Source organism: Halictus rubicundus, chromosome 11 (genome assembly GCF_050948215.1).
Source record: "Halictus rubicundus isolate RS-2024b chromosome 11, iyHalRubi1_principal, whole genome shotgun sequence".
NCBI lineage: Eukaryota > Metazoa > Arthropoda > Insecta > Hymenoptera > Halictidae > Halictus > Halictus rubicundus.
Window position 1 is genome coordinate 7,876,117 of NC_135159.1, and position 22,989 is coordinate 7,899,105.

Sequence of the window (22,989 nt, forward strand, 5' to 3'; positions counted from 1 at the left end):
TAATGTTAAATTAATGATTTCATTATTAACACTATTTTTTACAATATTGTTTGCAATGTGTGCAACGGGAAACTTTTAATATATACGGATATGTGTATAGAAATTAAATTTTTAAAAATCAGTGTCATTCTAATTTTAATTTGTTTGTGTCTGACATATAATTTCATAAACAATTATAAAATCTGCATATCATATAAACTCCTGCCATGAATATACACAGTTGATATTACTACAATACATTAATTATACAGATATTACATAAAAATATATGCGAGATTTTAAGTATATTTATGTCACATAAAATTTTGATTTGATAATATATGAAAGTGTAAAATATATTTCCAGGTAGATTGATAGATAAATAGATAGTTTATTTTTTTTTTAGCTTTCCAGTTATAAAAGGAACTCGGTTTGTGATTATTGCAAGTATTATACTTTCTGCTCTCGTTCATTTAATCATCCAATCAAATATTCATCGAGTATTAAAATACATTTTTATGACATAGAATTGTCTTTAATAAAATATGGAACTATGAAATATATTTAATAAGATAACTATATTTAATAAAATATAAAATTGTAAAGCATATATGAAATAAAGATACGTCCGTGCGATATTCGAATTCAAACTTCCCGCGTGCACCACCTCGTAGGCAACCTGCTCGACACCGCTGCGTCCGACACCTCTTTCTTTAATTGAGGCGAACATTTAAATATTCAAACAAATTCTCATTTTAACTTTCTACCATGGAAACCAAAAATCTTCTCAAGTACCCCAATTTATTAAAAAATCATGTCTTCCACTCTCAAGTACAATTTGCAATTACAATGAACATTTATATACACCTGCAGGTACCGAAAGAATTACTTTTTTTTCATCATATCCTGACGAAATAATTTGATATTTTCTGTTTGTTACTTTTCAGGGTAATACAATTCAAAAAATAAAGAAAATGCTTGAACAAATACAACATGATGACGTTGTATATAATCAGGAAGCAAATATTTCTTAATATCTTTGAGTGAAAATTTCATTTTAATATTCTTTGTGGTGCAAAAGCTACATTAATTTGGCACACGATGTGCTCCTACGCCACTGCTGCGTTGTTCGACCCTGTTTCCTTTTTTTCGCCATGACGTTTTGACTTTTCGCAGATTTTATTTTATGCGACATTTAAAAGGTGGTGTAGGGGGTGAGATTTTGGATTGCCATGGTGAATATGTGAAGTGGGAATTTGTTTAAATATTTAAATATTTCCCGCAATCAAGGCTAGAAGCGAGGAATTTTCCTCTCTGCTAGAATTGCTAAACGCATCGGTGTCGGTCGGGTTGCGTATGAGGAGACGCACGCGGGAAGTTTGAATTCAAACTCCTTGCGAATGTATTTTCATTTAACAGATATTTTACAATTTTAAATTCTATTAGACACAATTTCCTTTAGTATAAATGTATTTTATACTTGTACATTTAATGAAATCAAACTTTCATTTGATACAAATATACTTAAAATCTCGCAAGTATTTTTATTTAATGTGTACATGATTACTTTGAATTTATAAGATATACAGGTTTGATAAATGTTTGTTAAATTAGTTGCAAAACTAATTTCTATGGACACATGTCTATGCAACAAAAATTTCCCGTTGTAGACATAGTAAATAACATTGATAATGAGTTTACGATTTTGATATTACTGCTAGTGACTATTAAATATTGTTCTATTAAATACATTCTATCCTCTTTTGAAATACGAGAAAAGATATTATTCCATAAAAGTTATAAATTCGTCGTCGTCACACGTGTTTGCCGCTGACGGGAAATGTACTATCAATTTCTCTTTACAAACTTCTTTATTGATTTTGTTGACCAATACCAAGATTATTGTACATTTCTATGTTCTTGCGTGATCACAAATTAATTTACGTTTGAGGTATAAAAGTATGCGTTGTAATCAAGTGCAACATCATTGAATATCACAGAAAATCTTGGTGATTAACCCTCGAGTGGCGGATGTCGGGTCCATTTTCACCCAGAGTGAAAAAAAAAACGTTTCATTTAAACTCGAATTTTCTTGTGGCCAGTTCAAATCATTAATTCAAAAATATGTGAAAAAGATTGAATGCATGGGGATTTGAACGAGTCCAGGCTTTATGGCTACCATAAAATCGTCAAAAGCATAAGCCCTTGCGATCGTTAACGTAACGGATTAAACGATAAATGAGAAATGCGATGAGAAAATATTGTAAATAATGGCAGAATATAAAACACCGTGGCGCCGCAGCTCGCTAGATCGGCAAGGCCGTGCAAGCGATTAAGCGTCCGCCTCGTCACCTGCAGGGGTCGGGCTCGGTGGTGGGGGTTAGCGCTAAGGGTGGCCGAAGAACGTCCGTGTCGGTCTGCTTAGTTTCGCGGCAGCGATAACCCGTGACGCGCGTGTGCACGTTACCGCTCGTATCTGGCAACCCTAAAACGAGAAAGCCTTGCGTTCGATACGCGCGCGCGCGCGAGGCGAAAAGCGAAGAGCGAATCGACTCGGCTCCCATACGCGTCGTCACAGTTCTCGTCCGGAGAGTGGTCCGTGATTTCGCACCCTCGACGAGAGCCGCCGCCGAGAGCGCGAGACGATTTATCGAGCTATATGACTCGCGCGAAAGAGAGAGAGAGGTTGCAGACCGCCGCGGGGCTGTCTCTCCTTCTCCCGGCCCCGCTACGTGCCACTTTCTCCCCCGCGTCTCCGCTCGGACACGCTCGCGCGCTCCCCCTTTGTACTCGTCACTGTGTCAGCCCGCCCGCACCCCTCCCCGCAGCCGTATTCATCGGCACGACGACGTTGTCATCTCATCGTCCGAGTAGTATCGGGCACACGTTTCGCCCAGCGGTCCTCGGCTAGAACAGGTGGTGTCCCCGTGTGTGTATGTGTGTGTGTGTGTGTAGATGTGTGTGACCGAGGCTCGCGAGTGTCGGAACCGAGAGTGACCCAGCGTCGAGTCAGTCCAAGAGGAATATTCCCCGTGCGAGAAACCAACCCCGTTTCGAAACCCTTTGCCAGCCTCCCCTCTCTCGCCCCCTCCTCCTACACCGTGCTAGTAGTGCACGATGCGAATCGCCGTAGGATCGCGTGTCGCCGAAACAACGCAGGAGTCGTCGCAGGACAGGCCGGACTAGGCCCCTAGCGATCCACCACCGTCTCGACACCGGAGGCGGAACGCGCGTCGCGTCGCAGCGGCGTCATCGACGAGAAAAGCCGAGAGAGCCTATATACCGTGCCCGCGCGACACACATTCGGCGCGCTCAGTCGATAGCTCGGAACACCGCATCATCCCGCTCTTCGAAATTTCGAGGGAGCCCTCGGGAGGCGGCAACAACCGGGATACACGAGATGTTGGGGCCGAGGCGATCGTCCCCGGGGCTCCGTTCGAGGCCGGGGGAGCAGCAGGTGGAGGACGCTGGCCCCGCGGGGCCAGTCGCGTGAGGCCCGCCTGATGCTCGGGCTGCAGACTTCGATGAGCCGAGGACCAACAGATCCCAATGATACCTTCGCAAGGAGGCGGCCGCGAGGGATGCTCTCCGGGCGACGGCTCCGAGGACAATGGCTTCGCTAATCGGCCTCGAGTGGCGGGCCTGTACGCGAGCCGCCTCTCCAGAGAAGAGCAGCTCGTTCACAGGGGCGCTCGATTGTCCCACGACGTCGGCAGCCAGCGGAGCTTGAACCTGCCGGCGGCACCCGTTGCCGAAGAGTTCGAGTTATCCGACCGACAGCGGATCGGCCTCTCGCGAACGCCCCAGCCGACGAGGAGGGGCGAGCATGCCGGGCCCAGATACGAGCTCTCCAGACGGGACGGGCCCCAACGAGCTAGGGACCAGTGGAGCGAGCCATTCTCTCCTGGCGAGAGGCAACCGTGGGACGCCGAAGCGCCGACATCGAGCGGCAGGAAGGCGTCCGCCTCGATCCTCATCTCGCCGGCCAGCGAGACCGGCACCGCTCAAGATGGCGATAAGGCCTCACCGCCGGGGTTTGAAGGCCTCAGTCCCCCCGAGTACCCGGGTCACGAGACCGACGGTTGCGAGACACCCTCTCCCATCTTCGCCAGTTACCCGTTGGCTTCCTACGCTGAGGAGACTCGTCGCGGATTCGCTAATCACGACGAGGGCCGACCAACCGAAGGGAGGGGAGTGGCGACGGCTGACGCTAGACGCGCTACCCCCTTCAGGGACTCGACGGACCCCGATGCGGTCGCGGAGAGGGGGGAGACCACCAGGGCCAGGGACGTAGCGAGACTCAGGCCTCCCCTGACCGCAGTGGCGGGTACTTCAGCCGATTCCGGCACCGGTGATTCGGGCAGCGCCGAGATTCAAGTCGACCCGCTTGGAACGCCACGTGCTAACGTTAACGGGGACGTACCCGACCCCGGTCGAGAATCTGGGAACGACAACGGCAACAGAAGCGTGAAAACACCGACCGGTGGGAAGCAGACCGTGAAGTTGTTCACCAAGGAGAGTCTGGACAGGTTGGAGAACAGGACTGTGCAGCTTGTAAGGGACTACGGGTTTCAACCGAAGAGGCGGATGTCTGTTGAAGACGGCGCGGTGCTTCCAAACAAATACGAACCGTTCCCCACCGACCTCTACGGCAGGCCGCTCGAGGAGATCGACAACTTTATATATGACGAGGTTCGTCCTGGCTTTTTTAATCGATGCCCGGTTCACCGGCTTGATCTCGCTCACACCGAAATAGGTGGCCTGAATCCGATACTCTATTCGGATCGCTTGCAAGCATAATGACGCGGCTATTATTGAGATTTTCGGATTCTTGTGGTAGGGGGGATGATGGCTTGTGTCCGGGGGATGAGTAATCCTTTCTTTGTTGTGGGAGAGGAACTGAAAGGTTTGGTCATTTCGAATTGTAGCGTTCGGTTAGTTTTGAATAATCCGATCCCCTTTTGCATTGAAGTTTATTTCGAATAGGGTTTATTTTTAACTGTTTAGAATAAAGCTTATTTTTATCTCTTCGAACAGGGGTCATTTTTAACAGTTTAAAAACAAATTTTACTGAGAATTTTAGACTTGTTGTGGTATCGAACAGAGTCTAATCAAATTTAATACAACCGACGTATTGGAAGAAAAATTTATTTTTTCATAAGCTTCTTAAATAACAATTGAATGTGAAGATTGTTGGGTGATATGGACATTTGTTTTAAAAAAGGTGTTGTATTTTGTATAGAAAATATTTTTATCCAAATTCACAGGTATAATATTATTTCTGATGAAAGCAAACATTTCGAGAATAATTTTTTACTCTCTTTTATTGCAATTTTGTTATGAATTTTTTTATTAAAAAATTAATAGTTGTTTCAAAAAATTTTTTTTGGGAAAAAAGGTTTCCTTTCAAAATTCCATTTTTTAAAAACTGAGTCTAGTAATAGATAAGATGTTCATCAAAAGAATTGATTCAAAAATTAATAAAAGAATTGCCGAGAAATCGATGAAATTAATTGATAAAAAATTTATTTAAATGAATTTTTGATATTTTAATTCCCTTAAATGTGATAGGTATACACTGATTTTGTTACCGACTGTACATGGCTTTAGATACAATACAGAGTAATTTGTGTTTGTTCTAGATATTAGTAAAGTTAGATTCTTATATCGATTCTACATTTTTTTTTTTGGATTTCTTGTGGCACTGTAACCCGAATGGAAGTTAGTATGCATCTAACTGAAGAAACTGTTGGATTATAATGTATTGGCACAGTTAATGGTTCCGTGTAACATTGTGGCCGTGGCTCACGGAATATTCGGTATTTGTAATCTTAGTATTGATCCATACATTATGAATGTCTGGCGTTTTTATTTGAAGGAAATTAACCAATTGTGCCAACAGTGGCCGAGCATGAAGCACAGCGCACGTCGTTAAATACAATTTTGTCGTCCTAAGCGATAAAAGAGCTTGTATAGTACAGAAACGCCATAAATTTTGCTGCAAATATGAAACTTTAAAACAATTCACACTTTAAATTAAAATTTACATGAAATTACAAAAAAAAAATTGATGTAAAAGATTAAAATTATAATTGCAGCACATGTTTACTAGAAAATAAACATTGAAACTAAAATTTAAACAAAATTGCAACAGAGTAAAATTCAGTATAAAACCGTTCAGAATTACAATAAAAGTCAATTTGAAAGTAAACGTTATGCAATATAATTATGCAAAATAATTTCTTCACACGTAAGTTTCTATAGAAATTCATTTCCGTTAACAATCAGTTCATTTCTAATACATTTTTTAGATCAATTGTTCAACCTTTTACTGTCTGCTCCCTGTCATTTATTTTTTAGTTCGTCTTTGTTGTGGCAAAAATTGTTTGGTTCTTATCACCAATACGACAACACAATAATTACGAAATTAGTATATTCTTCGTATAAATGGTTAAATCCTTTGATGTGCGTATTCTGTGTTATTTATTGCTTGGTCTGTCTTCCCAGTGGAAACAAAATTGTTTGGCGGTTGGCAAAAAAAAAAAGAAACAAAATACCGTGGGAGTTTTTCCAGTAACTTTACCGAGTCTGGGCGTTGTTTACAAGGATAGCAGAGGGGAAAGGTATTTCGCGACGGGGAAGAGGAAAACTCTTCGTCCGGTTCGATGACGCGAGTAACGCGAATTTTTTGCGGTCGCCTGAAGCGGAGAATTTCTACATGTGCCGACAGAAAAAAACGGTGTTCTCGCTTTTAATTGCCGAAGTCCGATAATCGGGTCCCGCCCATGGGCCCTCGGGCACGCCGCAATTCGAACGATTGCGTTTTTAATCTGTCTTTTCTCGAGTCTTTCACCGCTGTCGCCGATGTCTGACTTATCGCGGGACTATACTACTTGGCTCTCGCGCGCACCTGCGCCTGCACGTTCGGGAATTTTCTGTGGAAAAACTGACAGGAATTTTTGGACAATTGTCGACTGCTCTTTTAGAGAATATATTCGACGAACGCTAGTAATTTTTTCATACGGAAATAGTGAATTTTCTGGGAGATATGATTGTAGGAAATATTATTTTGGTGACCACTGCTGGTCAATATTGGCACATTGGAATTTTTTAAGCAAAAACATGATAACTTTTTGTAATGGTTGCTAATCAGTCGTTTCTCTTAAATTCGAAAATACTGGAATTTGTAGAAAATGCACACAATTTTCGTTGTAGACTACTACCACTTAATTCCAGGTCGGTGGAAATCTTTGAGAATATTTTTAAAATAACTTTTGCTGCATCTTGCAGACTACATATTTGGCTATTACTAGTAAATTTTTTGTCTAAAAATTATAGAATCTATGAGAGATTCGCTTACAGAATGACAAGTCAAGTTTTAAAAATAATTATTGGGAAAAGCACTGTTAGGATATTTGGTTACATGGAAAAATATAAATATAAAAAGACTAGTATAAGTTTCATTCCTATTCGGTAACCTATAAGATATTAAAGAATAATCTTTTCTTCATAAACTTTGACAACTCGCTGTACCACAAAACTAGACGGCGGATTTTCATGCAAACTATCTTAAATTATGAAATTATTATATGATTTTATGGAAACCTGATTCTTTCGATGATCGAATGATTTTCAAACGTTCGTTTATTAAATTGTCGATGACAGCTATTAAGTTATCGGAATATGGTGCAACGGCTATCGATACACTGAAGAATAGTCGAAGGGCAACTTGGTCGTTTGAAAGCAACGGTTCGAGAGTCGAACAAAAATGGAAACTTGATTCATTAACCCACGCTCGAAAGCCGATGTTTTATTGCGTCTGCTGCATTTGCATTCGCCGTAAATGCACAAGATCCGCGGCTCCCGTTACAGACATGCTCCCGCGCCAATACTTTCGCGGTCAGCAATATTAGGCCGTGTGCCGGAGCCTGACAACCATGTCCGATAACCGGGATCTAAAATGGCCGCTGAAATTGGCACAGAAATAAGACGAGTTTGTTTTAAAATATTGCCCGCCATTACACGCCTCGATTCGAAGAACTGTTACATGTGCGGTGGCCCTCAAAAACCCATACATCCTCCCACGCCATTGTATTTCCGTTTCATCTCGCCCGTCCACCAACTAATTACAAAAAACAATTATAACAATATGGCTGTATAGCAATATTAGTATAAAAATGTTACTATGGTATAAAAATATTGCTATAGCACAAAAATATTACTATGTAACAAAATTTCTACATAGCAATATGGCTGCGGATCTTTGTGCAAAATTAAAGTAGTGTGCGTCAATTGCAAGACACAGGATATAGAAATTAATGTTTTTCATTAATCGCGGGTGCAGTAGAAAAGGGGAAGCATAAAAAAAAATTAATCGAAAGTGTAGGATAGAATTTTGTCAGACGGGGCTTTGTTCCGAGAAAATCGAGTTTGAAAATCCAGCGAGCGCGCTTGCTATTGAATAGGAATCGTCTGATGCGTCTGTTCATGACCTGCCGGTTCTACTTCGTAGCATTCGCTAAGCATGCGAACTTGACGCATCTTCGAAATCGATTTTCTCGAAAGCAAAGCGTCATATGAAAAAATTTCATTATACGTTTTCTAATGAAATTTTCGAAATTAATAACATATTTGTTTGAAATCATTGCGAGTCTGCCTCGATGTTACAGCGCAAGGAATTTTGAAATTCTTTTAATCTTCCCACTATTTGAAATTTTACCTATTCACTTTTGCCATAACATCCGCAGTTTAATTGTTGCACCATACATCTTATAAAAAATTTTATTTTAAGTGTACGCGGACACTTATCTGTTCTTTTACGTCACTTATGGAATAGCTGAGGCTAAAATCGAAATTCAGGATAATTCTCCATGAAAAATTGGCGCCATTAGGGTTCGTTTTTGAGAAAATTGACTTTCAGCATCTCTTTGAAACACTAACTAGCGCATCCACGATGTTTACAGTCGATTATCTCGAAAACAAAGGGATCACATCGAAAAGTTATACTGTTCGTTGTCAACCTAATTTTTTTACGTAGATACACCGTGTACGATCGTTATTGCTGGGTCTGTGAAATGTTGAGTCATCGGTGAGCAGTTTTAATGTTGAAAAACGATGAATGCCACGAAAATAGACCTTTGTTTTTCTTTTCTTTCTGTTTTAAAGAAAAATTTAGGAAACGATGCGATGGCCACCGTTGGGTCAATCTACCAACGAGGCTTTTTATTAATCATTAATCGCGGCCTTGACACGGAGCGGCAAGCGTCATCGTGCGAATTTTTTGTTTGGTTCCGCGGCGAGGCTGATAAATGAACCCTAATCTCGCAAATAATTTTCGACAGTTGCGCCATACCGTGTCTTAAATTTAAACAAAAAATGAATTTGTGTAAATTCAGAATTTAGATACAGCACAAATACAGATTTTATAAATTAAAAATTTTAGATTTTAATATTACAAGTTTAATAACTGGATTTTTAAAGATTTAGAACTGATATTGTATAGTCATTAAAGTTTATCAATTTAGAATGCAAAATTTTAACACTGCAAGCTTTGTAATTAGACATTCATCTATTTACGGAATTCTTATTTTATAAAAGGATTTTAACAAATTTGATTTTTTTAATACAGAACCTTTTTTGTTGATGTTTTATTTACAATTTCTGTGTGTTAGTGTATAATACCTGCTTCTTTGTTTTTAATTAGCAAATTAGTGAGATTCCACATGGAGCGGGTGTTGTGTATGTGTGAACGGAGTAATTAATATATTCAAATGAAATGAAAATATTGCATAATTTTAATTAAGTCATCGATATGAAAGTAAATATATGACAGCCGAGGTTGCTTTTGCAACTGTCTATGAAAGAATTTGTAGGAGCGTCCAAATTTTAAATGAATTTGATTTGAGTAATCCATCAATTATATGTACAACTATACATATAACATTGTAATTATATTATTACAAAATTGTGTATTTGAATGATACATACAATCACACATTTATAAAAATAAATGTACCAATACGTATCATAATTATTCAAAAATTAAGAATATATACATATAATCAATACTTGTAATATTATAAAGTGATAATCCATCAAAAATTTATAATTTGAATTCAAAATTTTAAAAGTTGTTTCGGAGGATGATTTAAAAAATTCCGTAATATATTTTAACTGTTTCTCAATTAATAAATTAATTGATACTAAAAATATCACTTGATAATAAAATTCTTTATGAATGAATTAATAACAAAATTTATGGTTATTAATTATTATTTAAACAATTGCTTAGAAATTGACCAGATATTTCCATTAAACTTTTACATTGCCTTTTACAATTAATCTAATGAAATTAATTAATAGTCCAAATATTTTTTAAATTGATAACAAACTTTTTTTATGAACGAACTAATCGACGACAAGATTCGTGTTGATTAATTATACATTAAAGGATCGCCGAATAAATGAACGAGAAATATTTTCGTGGAAATTTCACGATGGAAAACGCGGTTATTTCGGGACGATTTTTTTTTTCTGCGCGCCCGCGAAATTTCTTTGTTTTCGTCACGTGACCAACTAAACACGCTCTAAATGCTTTTCGAGAGGACTAATAGAGGCCCGATGGTTCTTTTTCTCTCTGTTCCAGACGTTTTGCGTGGTTTCGAAGAGATTTCGTAAGAACTACATCCATAGATTCACAGCGACGAACAGTTGGTTCATATTCTCACCGTGGAATCCTATAAGACGGTATTGTATCTTCCTAAGTACGAATCAGTACTTCGATTACATGGTCATGGCTACGATAATATTAAATTGTGCCTTCCTCGCCATGACGGAAACCATCGAGGAAGCAGAGTAAGCTCAATTAACAGTTCAACTTAATTAGACAGAGCCCCATCGCCCACGAGCATCCGGACGCCCGGCCATTTTTCACAAGAAAAATCCTAGCCGGGCTACAGTCAAGAGAATCGTTAGAAAAACAATAGAAGCACATTCCTCGACCTACACTCGAACAGGGAAATATATTTTTTTACCAAGTTTTTCAACATTAGGTATTCATATTTCTAAAGAAGTATAAAGTATTCTAAAGATTTCTCGAATTTTCATATATCGTGAGAAACAATTTTGACCATTTTTTTTCCAACGCAACGAGTGCAAGGATCATTATGAAAACATACATGACGTCCATATACACGAGTGACACTATTCTTCGATTAGTTGTGGAAATTAATTTTTATTTTCTTATATTCAAATATAATATACTTTATTAGGATTTTTAGGATGCAAAAATGTTAAAAAATTGGAATCACTATGATTTTAACTATATTTTTTCCAATTTCCATTTTATTAATGAAATACGAGAAGGGTGAACTTAGACGAGAAGAGTGTTCCGTCGAATATCGGTTAGATAGCCAACAAAATTTAATCACTAATTTAGTTGTATCTTTTCGTTAATCTGCTAATGAATTTGTAGATCAAAGTAGATCCTCCGTTATCGGGACATTATCAAACGGTTCGTTATCGAAACGTTCTATCACCGGAATGTTCTATTATCCGAACAGTTCATTTCTGGCTAAATTGTAGTTTATATACCGCACTGTGTAATTATAGATTACAATCGGCGGACTGGCGGATCTTTATGCACTTATGGCACGTGCACATCTGTAGAATACAGACAAACGCGTGTGTTAGCAACGATTAATAGTGCTCCCGTATTTCCTGTACCGCGCGAGTAATTAAATAAAGAAGAAAAACAAAAAAAGACCATCTGGGGTAAGGGACCCAATTACTGTGCCGTTACCAATTACCGTGTCTATTACACTTATTTTTAAAGCATAATAAATATTACAAAAGAGATATATAACATTAACTGATTTAATGAAAAAATTCAATATCTCTTTTGCTAATATTCATTATGCTTTAAAAATAAGTATAATTATTATAGGCACCGTACCCCCGCAGTAATTGGATCTCTTACCCTAGTTACAGGATATCCCAAAAATGTTATACTTCTTTTAGAGGAGTGATTTCTGAGGTCATTTGAAGAAACTTTTTCCTTTGCACAAATGTTCAACGCGGCTTTGTTTAGGAGTTATTAACGAAAAACACGGACCAATCGGAGCGCAGCGCTACTTGTCGCTGGGCTGCTAAGCGTCCGCTGTAGCCGCGCTCTGATTGGTCCGTGTTTTTCGTTAATAACTCCTTAACGAAACCGCGGTGAACATTTTCGTAAAGGAAAAAGTTATTTCAAATGACCTTAGCTATCACCCTTTTCAGGGAAATGCGACATTTTTCGGACACCCTGTACAATCGTTCAGACAGCAACTTTAAGAATTCTTTTCGACCTAACCAGGAAAAAGATGATTATTAAAAAAAAAAAAACAGAAATACGCTCTCCAATCCTCGTTTCAAATATTTTTTTTTATCAAAGATTAACAGCAAAAAATAATTGTCGAATGCCCACGTCCTTTCCCCAAAGAACCGATTGAAAGGCGACACACGTTGCGACCGAGTGTTTATCCGATTTGTCCACTTTTACCATTTGTTTTGCCCTACTTATTTCTTCGACTTGGGCTATAGGCTAATCACCTGAACGCCTCGTAAGTGGCTTTACCACTCTAATAACTTCTAAACTATACTTCGCCGTTAGAGTGCTTCTAAGCCGATAGTTGTTCGAATGCGCCACTGCTCACGTTCAAACGGCAACAAAATACGTGTGTAAAAAAACCACGATGACTTAACGGATCCATTTAACTGAAAAATAATAAAATTATGTAAACTCTGAACGCGCTAAAAAGAAAAGATAATACGTTTGTACCATTGGAAACGTTACCGTCTTTTCTTCCTAGCGCGTGTCTCAGTGTTTTTGAAAAATCGATTTAGGGGTCTTCAGAGTCGAGGTTCCGCCCTTTAAAACGAGCGTGGGCAGATTGCCATTCGATCTTTCTCACAAAATTGCAAGAGCTTAAATTTGTCGGGAACATGTACTAGGGTCAGGGACCCAATTACTGTGGGGCTACCAATTACTGTGCTTATATTAATGTGCTGATTTTAATGAAAACAATTTAATATCTCTTTTTTAATATTCAATATGCTTTAAAAATTAGTAGAATGAATATAGGCACAATTGGGTCCCCTACCCCAATTTTCTCGAGAAAGAGTATTTCGTCTCTTTCGTTTGCACTCCATTGGAAGTCGCAGAACCCCCGAAAGTATGACTTAGGGGTGTAAAAAGTAGAGACTTCGCCCTTCGAAATGAGACATGGTACGTAATCGTACGATTCTTTTTAACAAAATTACAGAATCTGAAACATTAACGTTGAATCAAACGACTTTTTAATTTTGGTAAGAGCGGAGCGTGGAAAAAATAAAATTTACAAGCAGTTTTCTCGTCATCAAAGATAGCTAACATGTGGCAATGAAAGTATTGGCTTCACCTTTTAAAATAAGCCTGGGTAGATAGCGATGCCATTTTTCTTCAGAAAGTTACGACAAATCAAACATCAATGCCACTGTCACAGCAGTGCTTGTAAAAATTACACGAAATCGGAGCAACTTGTTTAACAATTAGACTGCGGATTTTGTATATTTATAGCACAAATTTGGTGAGATACAAAATAATAAAAACAATTTTAAAATATTACATTATTCTCAACTTATTAAAATGATCAAGAAAGGAAAAATCTGTTTGTCGCAGTTGAGGTAGAACTACTTTATTTTACACGAAGATCCGCAGTCTATTAATAATGCAAGAATAGGAAAGGCAAAATCTATTATAGCAATTACTGTCGTAACCTTCTTATACCTCGTAGATGCTAACAAAGTTTAGTTTCCTTAATGGTAAGAAAAATTGATTTTCAAGTTTGGCGAAAGAATAGTGTCAGGCGTGTATGTTTGACGTGGCAGTTGAAGTATCAATCTTGATTGTATGCAGAGATTGGAAAAAGTGAAGTTCACGATTCTTGCATTTCTGAAGAAAGGAATTTGTGGGGGTGAAAGTTCACCCTTTAAAATTAGCTAACGTACATGGTCCCCTTGTTCCTTTCGACATTACTAAAAAAATGCAATTGGTGGGGGTGAAAGTAGAGACTTGACCCTTTAATTTGAGCTTAGGTACATGATTCCCTAATTCCTTTCCTCAGAGTTACAATGGGTCAAACCTTGATAGTTGATTTAACAGTGTTTCAAGCTTAATAAACGACACGATTGAAAATAATGGAATTCGTAGTTGCTTTTACATTACTAAAAAAAATTTTAATTCATGGGGGTTAAAGTAGAGACTTGACCCTTTAATTTGAGCTTGGGTACATGATTCCCTAATTCCTTTCCTCAGAGTTACAATGGGTCAAACTTTGATAGTTGATTTAACAGTGTTTCAAGCTTAATAAACGACAAGATTGAAACTAATGGAATTCGTAGTTGCTTTTACATTACTAAAAAAATGCAATTGGTGGTGGTAAAAGTAGAGACGCTTTAATTTGAGCTTAGGTATTCCGGCCAGCTAGAAATAAGTCGCCTGGAAGAAATACGAGCCTGATTGGCCGTTAGCCGCTTATAATTTTGCCATCGGTCAAAGCGACAATGCCAACGAATCAGATTATGAAGAGGCAGGTCTTCTGTTGCCTCTGTGCCGTCCCGCGAGACTTCTTTCCAAGCAGCTGACAGCATATTATCCTTTGATTCTTGTTCACAAAGTTACAATATAATTGAAAATCATTTCTCTTGAAATTCCTCTTCCTCCCTTTCTCCCTCTCTCTTTCTCTCCCTCTCTAACGATCCTTCAAATCTGATATCGAGTGCATTGTTCAGTGATTCTCCGCTATAGCTGGAATAAAAATCTATTCCGTCGGTGGAGGTAGTGAAAACGTCACTTGAACGTTGTAGTCTCGGCGCAGAAAATTCATTTAGTTAGAAAGTCAAGTGCTCCGGGGTGCTCGTGGGTGCTGAAGTGGAGCATTATATTTACCGAAGACGGCCGTGGCGACGTGGCTCTCTCTCTTCCTTGCAGATATATATTCCTAGCTATATACACAGCCGAAATGGTGATCAAATCGATAGCAAAGGGATTTGCGCTGAATAAGTACACGTATCTGCGGAATCCGTGGAACTGGCTGGATTTCGTGGTGATCACCAGCGGGTACGCCACCATAGGCATGGAGGTGGGCAACCTGGCTGGCCTGAGGACATTTAGGGTGCTCAGAGCGCTGAAGACCGTATCAATTATGCCTGGTAACAGATCATTATATCCATTATAATATACAAGCTGCTGTTTCGTTCACAATTTGTATCTGTATTTTATTTGGAATTAACGACGATGAGCAACGTACAGAACTCTATGGGGGTATCGATCTTTACGGCCTAATTTACGGGAACTACTGTGCGAACTGTGTAACTGTACTTACATGCACTCGCTGTTCATAAAGACACGTGGGAATAGCTGTGAAATATCGAATATTATCAACATAATGTCGTGTCACGCAGTGCTCGGTAAAACAGAGTTCGAACTAGAAAGAAAATATTAATATATTAAATATTATATATTACAACTAAAATTAAAATTAAGTAATAAATGTTTTTTGAGATTATTACCTAAATTGCGTTACACTGGTTGATCCGAAATAATTATTTACTTTCGTATTACTGTAAATAAGGTTTGAAATATTTTCACAAAATATTTGCAAAAGTGTATTTAGTATGCATTTGAATTTTACCACTTTTAGCGTGAATTGCGAATGGTCATTTGAAACAAATATTTCTGGTTTTATTCGTGTAATAGAGAATTAAATCAAAGAATTTCCAAATAAATTAGAGAATACAAAACAGTGTTTCGTTTAATATAAATAGAAGATAGCAATATTTCACTTAATTTCGAATCCTTCTAATTTCAATTAATGTCGCATACTACAAGAAAATAAGATATAAAATATTTAGCTTTTTTTTTGTTATTGACGTGCTGACTGTTTTGTGTGATTCCAGGTTTAAAAACCATCATCAACGCGTTACTACATAGTTTTAAGCAGCTAGCCGAGGTCATGACGCTCACTATCTTTTGCCTGATGGTTTTCGCGTTGTTCGCGCTACAAGTTTATATGGGGGAGCTTCGGAACAAATGCGTAAAGACTATTGAGTTGAATAACACGCAGATCGACTGGAACGAGTATGTATTATTTTCCAAAAACACGTTAATATTAACAAAACACAGTGATAATAATAATAATAGTACTTCAGTTAATAAGAATCGACACACCCGTTGTACTAAATTTGAAATACCTTTCTTATGGCCTACTAAAGCATATGCTCAAGATTATTACAAAAAAAGAACGTATACATTTAATAACAAAAACTGTTCATCGATCAAACTATCCTCGATTGCAATTAAAACAATCAATTAATCCGTTAAGGAAACGCCAAGTCACAAGAGAAAAATTGTAAATGTTTACTGTACTGAAAAACAATGTCATCCATCTTATAGTCAGGAGCGTTCAGTTCCACGAAATAAGTGACATTTTCACCAATGTCCATCTGGTATAAAAGTCGCATCGAGATCGGTGGCCATCACTTGGGTACGTCCGCCCGTTGAAAAACAGGTTTCCCGAGTGAAGAATACTTGTAGTCAGGTCCATTAAGCCACTCTTATTTTGACGAGCGTGGTACGTGCTCGGAAACATTGGCACGGGCGATTCTTTGCACCCTGTTGCGACACATTCGTGTGTATCGACCAGGCATGATAGAGCCTCGACGAGTTGAGTCGAGTCTCTCGAAAGGCATTAACCTTAGACGATACTTTCCGGCGTCCACAGGTGGACTTGGAACTCATCCAACTGGGCATTCGACGAGGACGAGGAGCCGATAATTTGCGGCAACGCGACCGGCGCCAGGTTTGCTAAACTTCGTTTGTTATCTCTCACGGTTGCCTCTCGAATGACATCTCGGTTTTAACACCGCGAAACTTTGCCTCCGCAGACATTGCAACGAGAGCTACATCTGCCTTTGCGTTGGCCCGAATCCAAACCACGGCTATACGAACTTCGATAATTTCCTATGGTCCATGCTCACCACGTTCCAGCTAATTACTCTGGATTACTGGGAAGACGTCTACAATAAGGTATCTTGCCTGATCCGGACCAATAAGTAGTAATCAACCATCCTTTTATAACTACAGACTGCTCGCATAACGTAAACACAATCCTGGATGGACAAGAAAAACCGCTTGCAGTAGTTGTTTACAACAATGTAAATTAAATTCTTTTTACGTGAATATGTTCTACTTGCCAGTAAAGCAGAAAACCGTTGGGAGACCTTAGAGAAGTCCCGTCGACTAGGAACAGTATAGTCAGTGACCTAAAGAACATTGAACGCTAACTGACCCAAGGGACAGTGTAAACCGTGATCAGTGACCTAGATAACCCTAAAAGCCATGGTCACTGACCTAGAAAACACTGTAAACCGTGATACGTGACCAACTGTGGCCACTGACCTAGAACACGCTATGAGCCGTGGTCAGTGACCAACTGTGGCCACTGACCTAGATCACGCTATGAGCCGTGATCAGTGACCAACCGCGATCACTGATCAAATCATTATCAAAGAAAAATACGTTATAAAATGAACTATCACAGTTGTAAACAATTCTAAGAGCGCTTTTCTACTAATGTTCATCCAATACATGTATGAAAAATCACCCCCAGCACAGGTGACTATATGCTTTCTTGACATCTTGTACTGGTGTTCATGTTTATCCGTTTGTTTGGCTATTTTTTACCATCACGTCTTAGCTATTACGAACATAGTCATTAGATTGCGGATTTTGATGCATTTGTGTTGCATATTAATGTGAAAAACGGTAAAATCTATGGTTCGATAAAGTCTAATATCGTAATATCGTTTGCAATGTGCAAATAAAAGTTGTACCCACAGAATTCTATTTTGCATTAAAATCAGCAATCTACTAATAATTGTTATCATGAAATGTATATTCAGTGACTCTGAATGATGATTGCATAGGTGTTGTCGGCGTGCGGACCTATCAGCGTCTCGTTCTTCACGGTGGTCGTGTTTTTCGGCTCGTTTTACCTAATTAACTTGATGCTCGCTGTTGTCGCGCTGAGTTATGAAGAGGAAGCTGAAATTACAAACGAGGTATTAACGATAATTGACAAAATAGCTATCGTCAAATTTCCAGAACATCAATATCTCTTCGCAAACAAGCAATCACGTCTTTTGCAACTGAAAAGTTGGGAATAATTCTCAGAAGTCGAGAGTAAAATTTTGATTAATAAAGACAATTTGGATTGATACACGAATTAAAAAAAATTCCTAAAAGATTGTTTAAATTCTTCGAAATTTTGAAAATGTCGGATAAAATTGTTGTACAGCCCAAATAATAGAGATTGTATAAGGGAGGCAAAAGCGGCCTTGAACTAAATTAAACCGAGCCGTTCGATAGCTTCCTGAGAAGAAACAGTTTTTATTACATTTCAACCCTTTGCCTCGATTGGAACGGTGGTTGAAGAGAAAAATCGAATTATCTGATTTCGGTTTATTTTCTTCGTTAAGTCACGCGCAAGAATTCGAGAAAAAATTTAGCTGCTTACGGTCGACACATTATGCAAGTGCAATAAACTTTTCCAATTTTTTAATTGCACATTCTAGTTGCAAACAAATTTCTTCTATTAATTTTACTGGTTTTTAAAAATATTTTGGTAAATACAAAAAGGACTAATCTAAATAATCTGAAACTTGACTGTACCAAAATTCTACTTTTTGATCTTCGATAATCGAATTTTATTATTTACTTATATTATCTCTATGTACCATTTTTTATCGAAAAATTGAATATAATAACGGCTTTTTAATTGTTGAAGATATGGAAATATTAAAACTTCGAAGTAAATGTTAAAATATTTGAGCCTGAATAGCTGTCGATAAAACAAAGCGCTACTGTTTCACCAATTCACTAAGTCAGTATTATTTTCTGCCACTAGGAACGAAGGAAAGATTTAACCGACCATCGCGAGGACTCGACGTTTAGTTTCGACCCGACAAAGATCAACGTGAAGACGCTTGCCAAGGAGAAACAGAAAAAGTTGGATGCTAGGAAAGGTGTTATTCTAAGTAGCTATACACGCAAAAAGACGCGAAGAAGAAGACGTGGAAGAAGCAATGCTGGGACTGGCGCGGCCGGACAGGAGAAAACTGGTTCTGTAGTGAGCAGGTGTGTTCATTAAATATAAATACATCAACACTTCAGTCTTCCAGTCTCGACTATCTTCAACAGGTCACTGACCAGTCTCCACTATCTTCATCAGGTCACTGACCGCAGTTCCCTCTACGTTACTACAGTCACTGACCGCAGTTCCCTCTACGTTACTACAGTCACTGACCGCAGTTCCCTCTACGTTACTACAGTCACTGACCGTACTCTCTGCGTCAGTGCGGTCACTGACCGTACTCTCTGCGTCAGTGCGGTCACTGACCTAGCAAGAAACTTAAACATTGGTAGAAATGTACAAATGCTTGTGGTATTTTCATTAAGCAGGTCGGTGACGCCAAGCCCGAGTCCAAGTCCGAGGCATTCGACTGTTCGACCGTCCCACTTGCTCCTGCAGAATGTCAGCCCGCGAACAACGGAGAACAGCACGGTCCACAGGCTGGCTCCAAACCGGAGGATGCTGCACTCGAGGCAGGCGAGCAACAACAGCAATCAGCAGTCGTCGTTGGACGACTCGGGGGTGGTCGATGACCACGATGCCGACGACGTCACCTCGGTGGAAGAGCACGACAAGCGTGATCACAGGGAGAGGGCCGACTGGCAAGAGAAGGGAGCCAGCAACAGCAACGCCAACGTGAATGCCGAGCACGAACATAGCCGGACAAGAGGAAGGAACGACAACGATACCGAGGCCGACGTCGAAAGCGAACGAGAAAAACCACTGCCGACGCGTTCCGGATACTTACGAGCTGCCACGAACGTTCCCGGTGTTCCCGGGACCACGCGAGAGATCAGGGTATTCAAGTGCAACGGCGTCAAAACGAAGAAACAAATGTACACCCTGCCGCCCGAGTATCTGTCGCATATTGTTATATTAGGTAAGCGACAAAATAACGTGAACGGTATTTTGACAGTTACAGTGAATTGTATATTGTATGATTCAGCTTTGCAATTTATACATGCGTACATATAAATTAATTGCTTCCCATTTCTTGTTCTATGCAGATGATCTTCCAGATCGTAACTGCGAGAAATGTATACAGTGTTGCATCGATTACGAGGGCTGGTTGCGGTTTCAGAACTGCCTATACAAGGTAGGTACCGAGAAGATAAACGTGAGGTCAAGAGAAAAACGTGTTGAATAGCAAACGATTCGGGGTCCGGTTCGATATTTGTTTCGCTTCTAAATGAAAAAAATAGTTGCTTCTAAAGTTAAAGAATGTAAAAATATGAGTTACAATATGTGACCCACTGTGACCTCTATGTCACTGACCGTACATTTCATAGTACTCTTCAGGTCACTGACCATATTGTCTTTTGCCACACAGTGTTTTTTAGAACTTTTTATCCTGTGGACCATTAGAACACGTTGATGTAAACATTGTCGTGGGTAAATTTCCTTCTTTTCGAGAGTCTTCTGCATCTTATATAAACGAATACCGAACGATAACCGAAGACTGACTGCGCTTGCAAAGCTAGAACTTTAATATACAGTGAGTCTCATAATTGATAACACACACTTTCAATCGGCATAACTTTTTTCTAAACGCAATTTTATCCAAAATTTGCATTACATATCATTAAGTAAACTAATTCATCCAGCTTGGCAGAAGAAGAGGAAATTACTTAATACATTTATAAAAAAAGTGATTCTGATTTAAGGTGTGTGACATGAATTATGAGTAACTCTACTTTTGACTGACGAGTAGCCCTAATTCAGGTAGTGAGAGACCCGCTGTTCGAGCTGACGATCACGCTGTGCATCGTGCTGAACACCGGTTTCCTGGCGATGGAGCACCATGGGATGAGCGAGTCGATCCGGCAGGCTCTAAACATCGGTAATAAAGTGTTCACCAGTATCTTCACCTTCGAATGCTTGCTGAAGCTGTTGGCACTGAGCAAAGATTTCTTCGCCAATGGGTGGAACAATTTCGACTTGATAATAGTGTCAGCGTCTCTGATAGATCTGACATTCGAGCTGGTAGACGGCCTGTCCGTGATACGAGGGCTAAGGCTACTGCGAGTATTAAAGCTGGCGCAGTCCTGGACGACGATGAAGGTTCTCCTGAGCATAATCATCTCGACGATCGGTGCCCTCGGTAATCTGACTCTGGTCCTGGTGATCGTGATATACATATTCGCTGTGATCGGCATGCAACTGTTCAGCAAGGATTACACGTTGGACAAGTTTTACCCTGACCCGGTGCCCCGGTGGAACTTCAACGATTTCTTTCACTCGTTCATGATGATCTTTCGCATACTGTGCGGCGAGTGGATCGAGCCGCTATGGGACTGTATGCGGGCGGAACAGGAGGAGGGGCCGGGCACCTGTTTCGCCATCTTCCTGCCTGCGTTAGTCATGGGTAATTTCATGGTGCTCAACCTCTTCTTGGCGTTGTTGCTCAACAGCTTCAACTCGGAGGAGCTGAAACAGAAGAAGGAGGAGGTCGGCGAGGATTCTAAGCTCGCTAGATCGTTCGATCGTCTGCGCTCGATCATCAGAAAGAAGAAGTGCTCGAGCATGGGTCAAGGGAAGGGCAAGAGCAAGGACCCTAGGCTGGAGAAGATAGTGCGCCAGGTGATGGACAGATCGGACAGCGAAACGAAATACGCCATTCAGGAGACGGTGCTCAGCCTGCCGAAGGACAACGTGTACAACAGGTCCTACCAGGAGAGCCTGAACCAGCCGGTGTTCACGTATGATCCTATGTACAATCAGCAGGAGCACAAGAATGAGTGGGAGGAGCCGGAGGAGTGCAAGGACGATGAGTCGCACTGCGAGGAAGTTGATAATCAAGAGAAACAGCCCGAAACGAAGGAGGCGAACACGGAGGAGAGCAGAGACGAGGATCAGACGAAGTACTCGGCTAGCAAAGCGCCGGAGGAGAGGACGGCCATGTTGCGTCAGGAAGAGACGATCCCGAAGCGGGAGGAGCGGGGGCCAAAACGACCTTGGCACGCGTTGGTCAGCTATGTGGACGAGCTGACGGTCGGTGGGAGGAGGGACAGCAAGGGGAAATATATAGACGGTATGGGTTCCTTCCCCGGATTCGGCAGGCACAACCGCAGAAAGGAGCCCCAGGACTGCTTTCCCAGGCAGTGCTATCAAAAGTAAGACATGTTTTTGGGATTGGGATAGTTGATCCTGTAAATGCGAAGGTTTTCAGATCGGATTAGAATTTGTTGGGGGATGATTGTTACGGTTTTCGGTACGGGTATGGGTATTCAGACTTAGAGAGCCATCAAATCTTGGGTAGTCTATGCTGACGGAGCTACGAAACCACGCCCATTGGGATACTCGTGATCAAGGTTAACCGAGCCACGCGATTTTAGGGCATTTTGCAAAGAGATCACGAAACCACGTCCCTTGAGCATAATCTATACCAGGGAGGTGAAAAAGCCACATCCCATCAGGGCACTCTACACGGAGGGAGCAACGACACCACGCCACAGACTCCCTGTATAACGAGGCTAAGTCTCTTTGTGGTTTTATACACAGAAAATGACAAAACCACATCTTGCGCACAGCACTGTACATAATACGGGGAACGAAACTGTGCTCCTTCAAGGCATTCTGTACAGGGAGGTAACGAAACAACGTCCCCAAGGGCCATCTGAACAGAGAAACCAACGAAACCACACCTCCCCGTTACACTGTATGCGTGAAACGGTTTCGTGAAATCTCTACAAAGTATTCTACACAAAGACGACGAAAACCTTTAGAACAGTCTTTATATGGGAATAACGAAACCACGCCCCTGCAAGGCCATTATATAACAGTGGTAACGTAACCACGCCCC

General features: G+C 40.3%; 1 protein-coding gene across 2 annotated transcripts in view; it reads left to right on the forward strand.

The window, feature by feature from the left end:
- The first annotated feature begins 2,347 nt into the window (after positions 1 to 2,347).
- Positions 2,348 to 22,989, forward strand: part of LOC143359132 (sodium channel protein 60E) — a 30,216-nt gene continuing 9,574 nt past the window's right edge. Inside the window, exons 1-11 of one of the 2 annotated variants that reach the window (XM_076796848.1) lie at positions 2,348 to 4,671; positions 10,625 to 10,833; positions 14,987 to 15,207; positions 15,955 to 16,135; positions 16,779 to 16,856; positions 16,942 to 17,083; positions 17,983 to 18,117; positions 18,963 to 19,192; positions 19,517 to 20,067; positions 20,195 to 20,283; positions 20,899 to 20,978. In XM_076796848.1, the coding sequence (XP_076652963.1) occupies positions 3,529 to 4,671; positions 10,625 to 10,833; positions 14,987 to 15,207; positions 15,955 to 16,135; positions 16,779 to 16,856; positions 16,942 to 17,083; positions 17,983 to 18,117; positions 18,963 to 19,192; positions 19,517 to 20,067; positions 20,195 to 20,283; positions 20,899 to 20,904 (2,985 nt within the window). In that variant the 5' untranslated portion in view covers positions 2,348 to 3,528 and the 3' untranslated portion in view covers positions 20,905 to 20,978. Of the gene's footprint in view, positions 4,672 to 10,624; positions 10,834 to 14,986; positions 15,208 to 15,954; positions 16,136 to 16,778; positions 16,857 to 16,941; positions 17,084 to 17,982; positions 18,118 to 18,962; positions 19,193 to 19,516; positions 20,068 to 20,194; positions 20,284 to 20,898; positions 22,301 to 22,989 lie in introns of those variants that run through there. The other variant, XM_076796847.1, reaches the window with a different exon arrangement.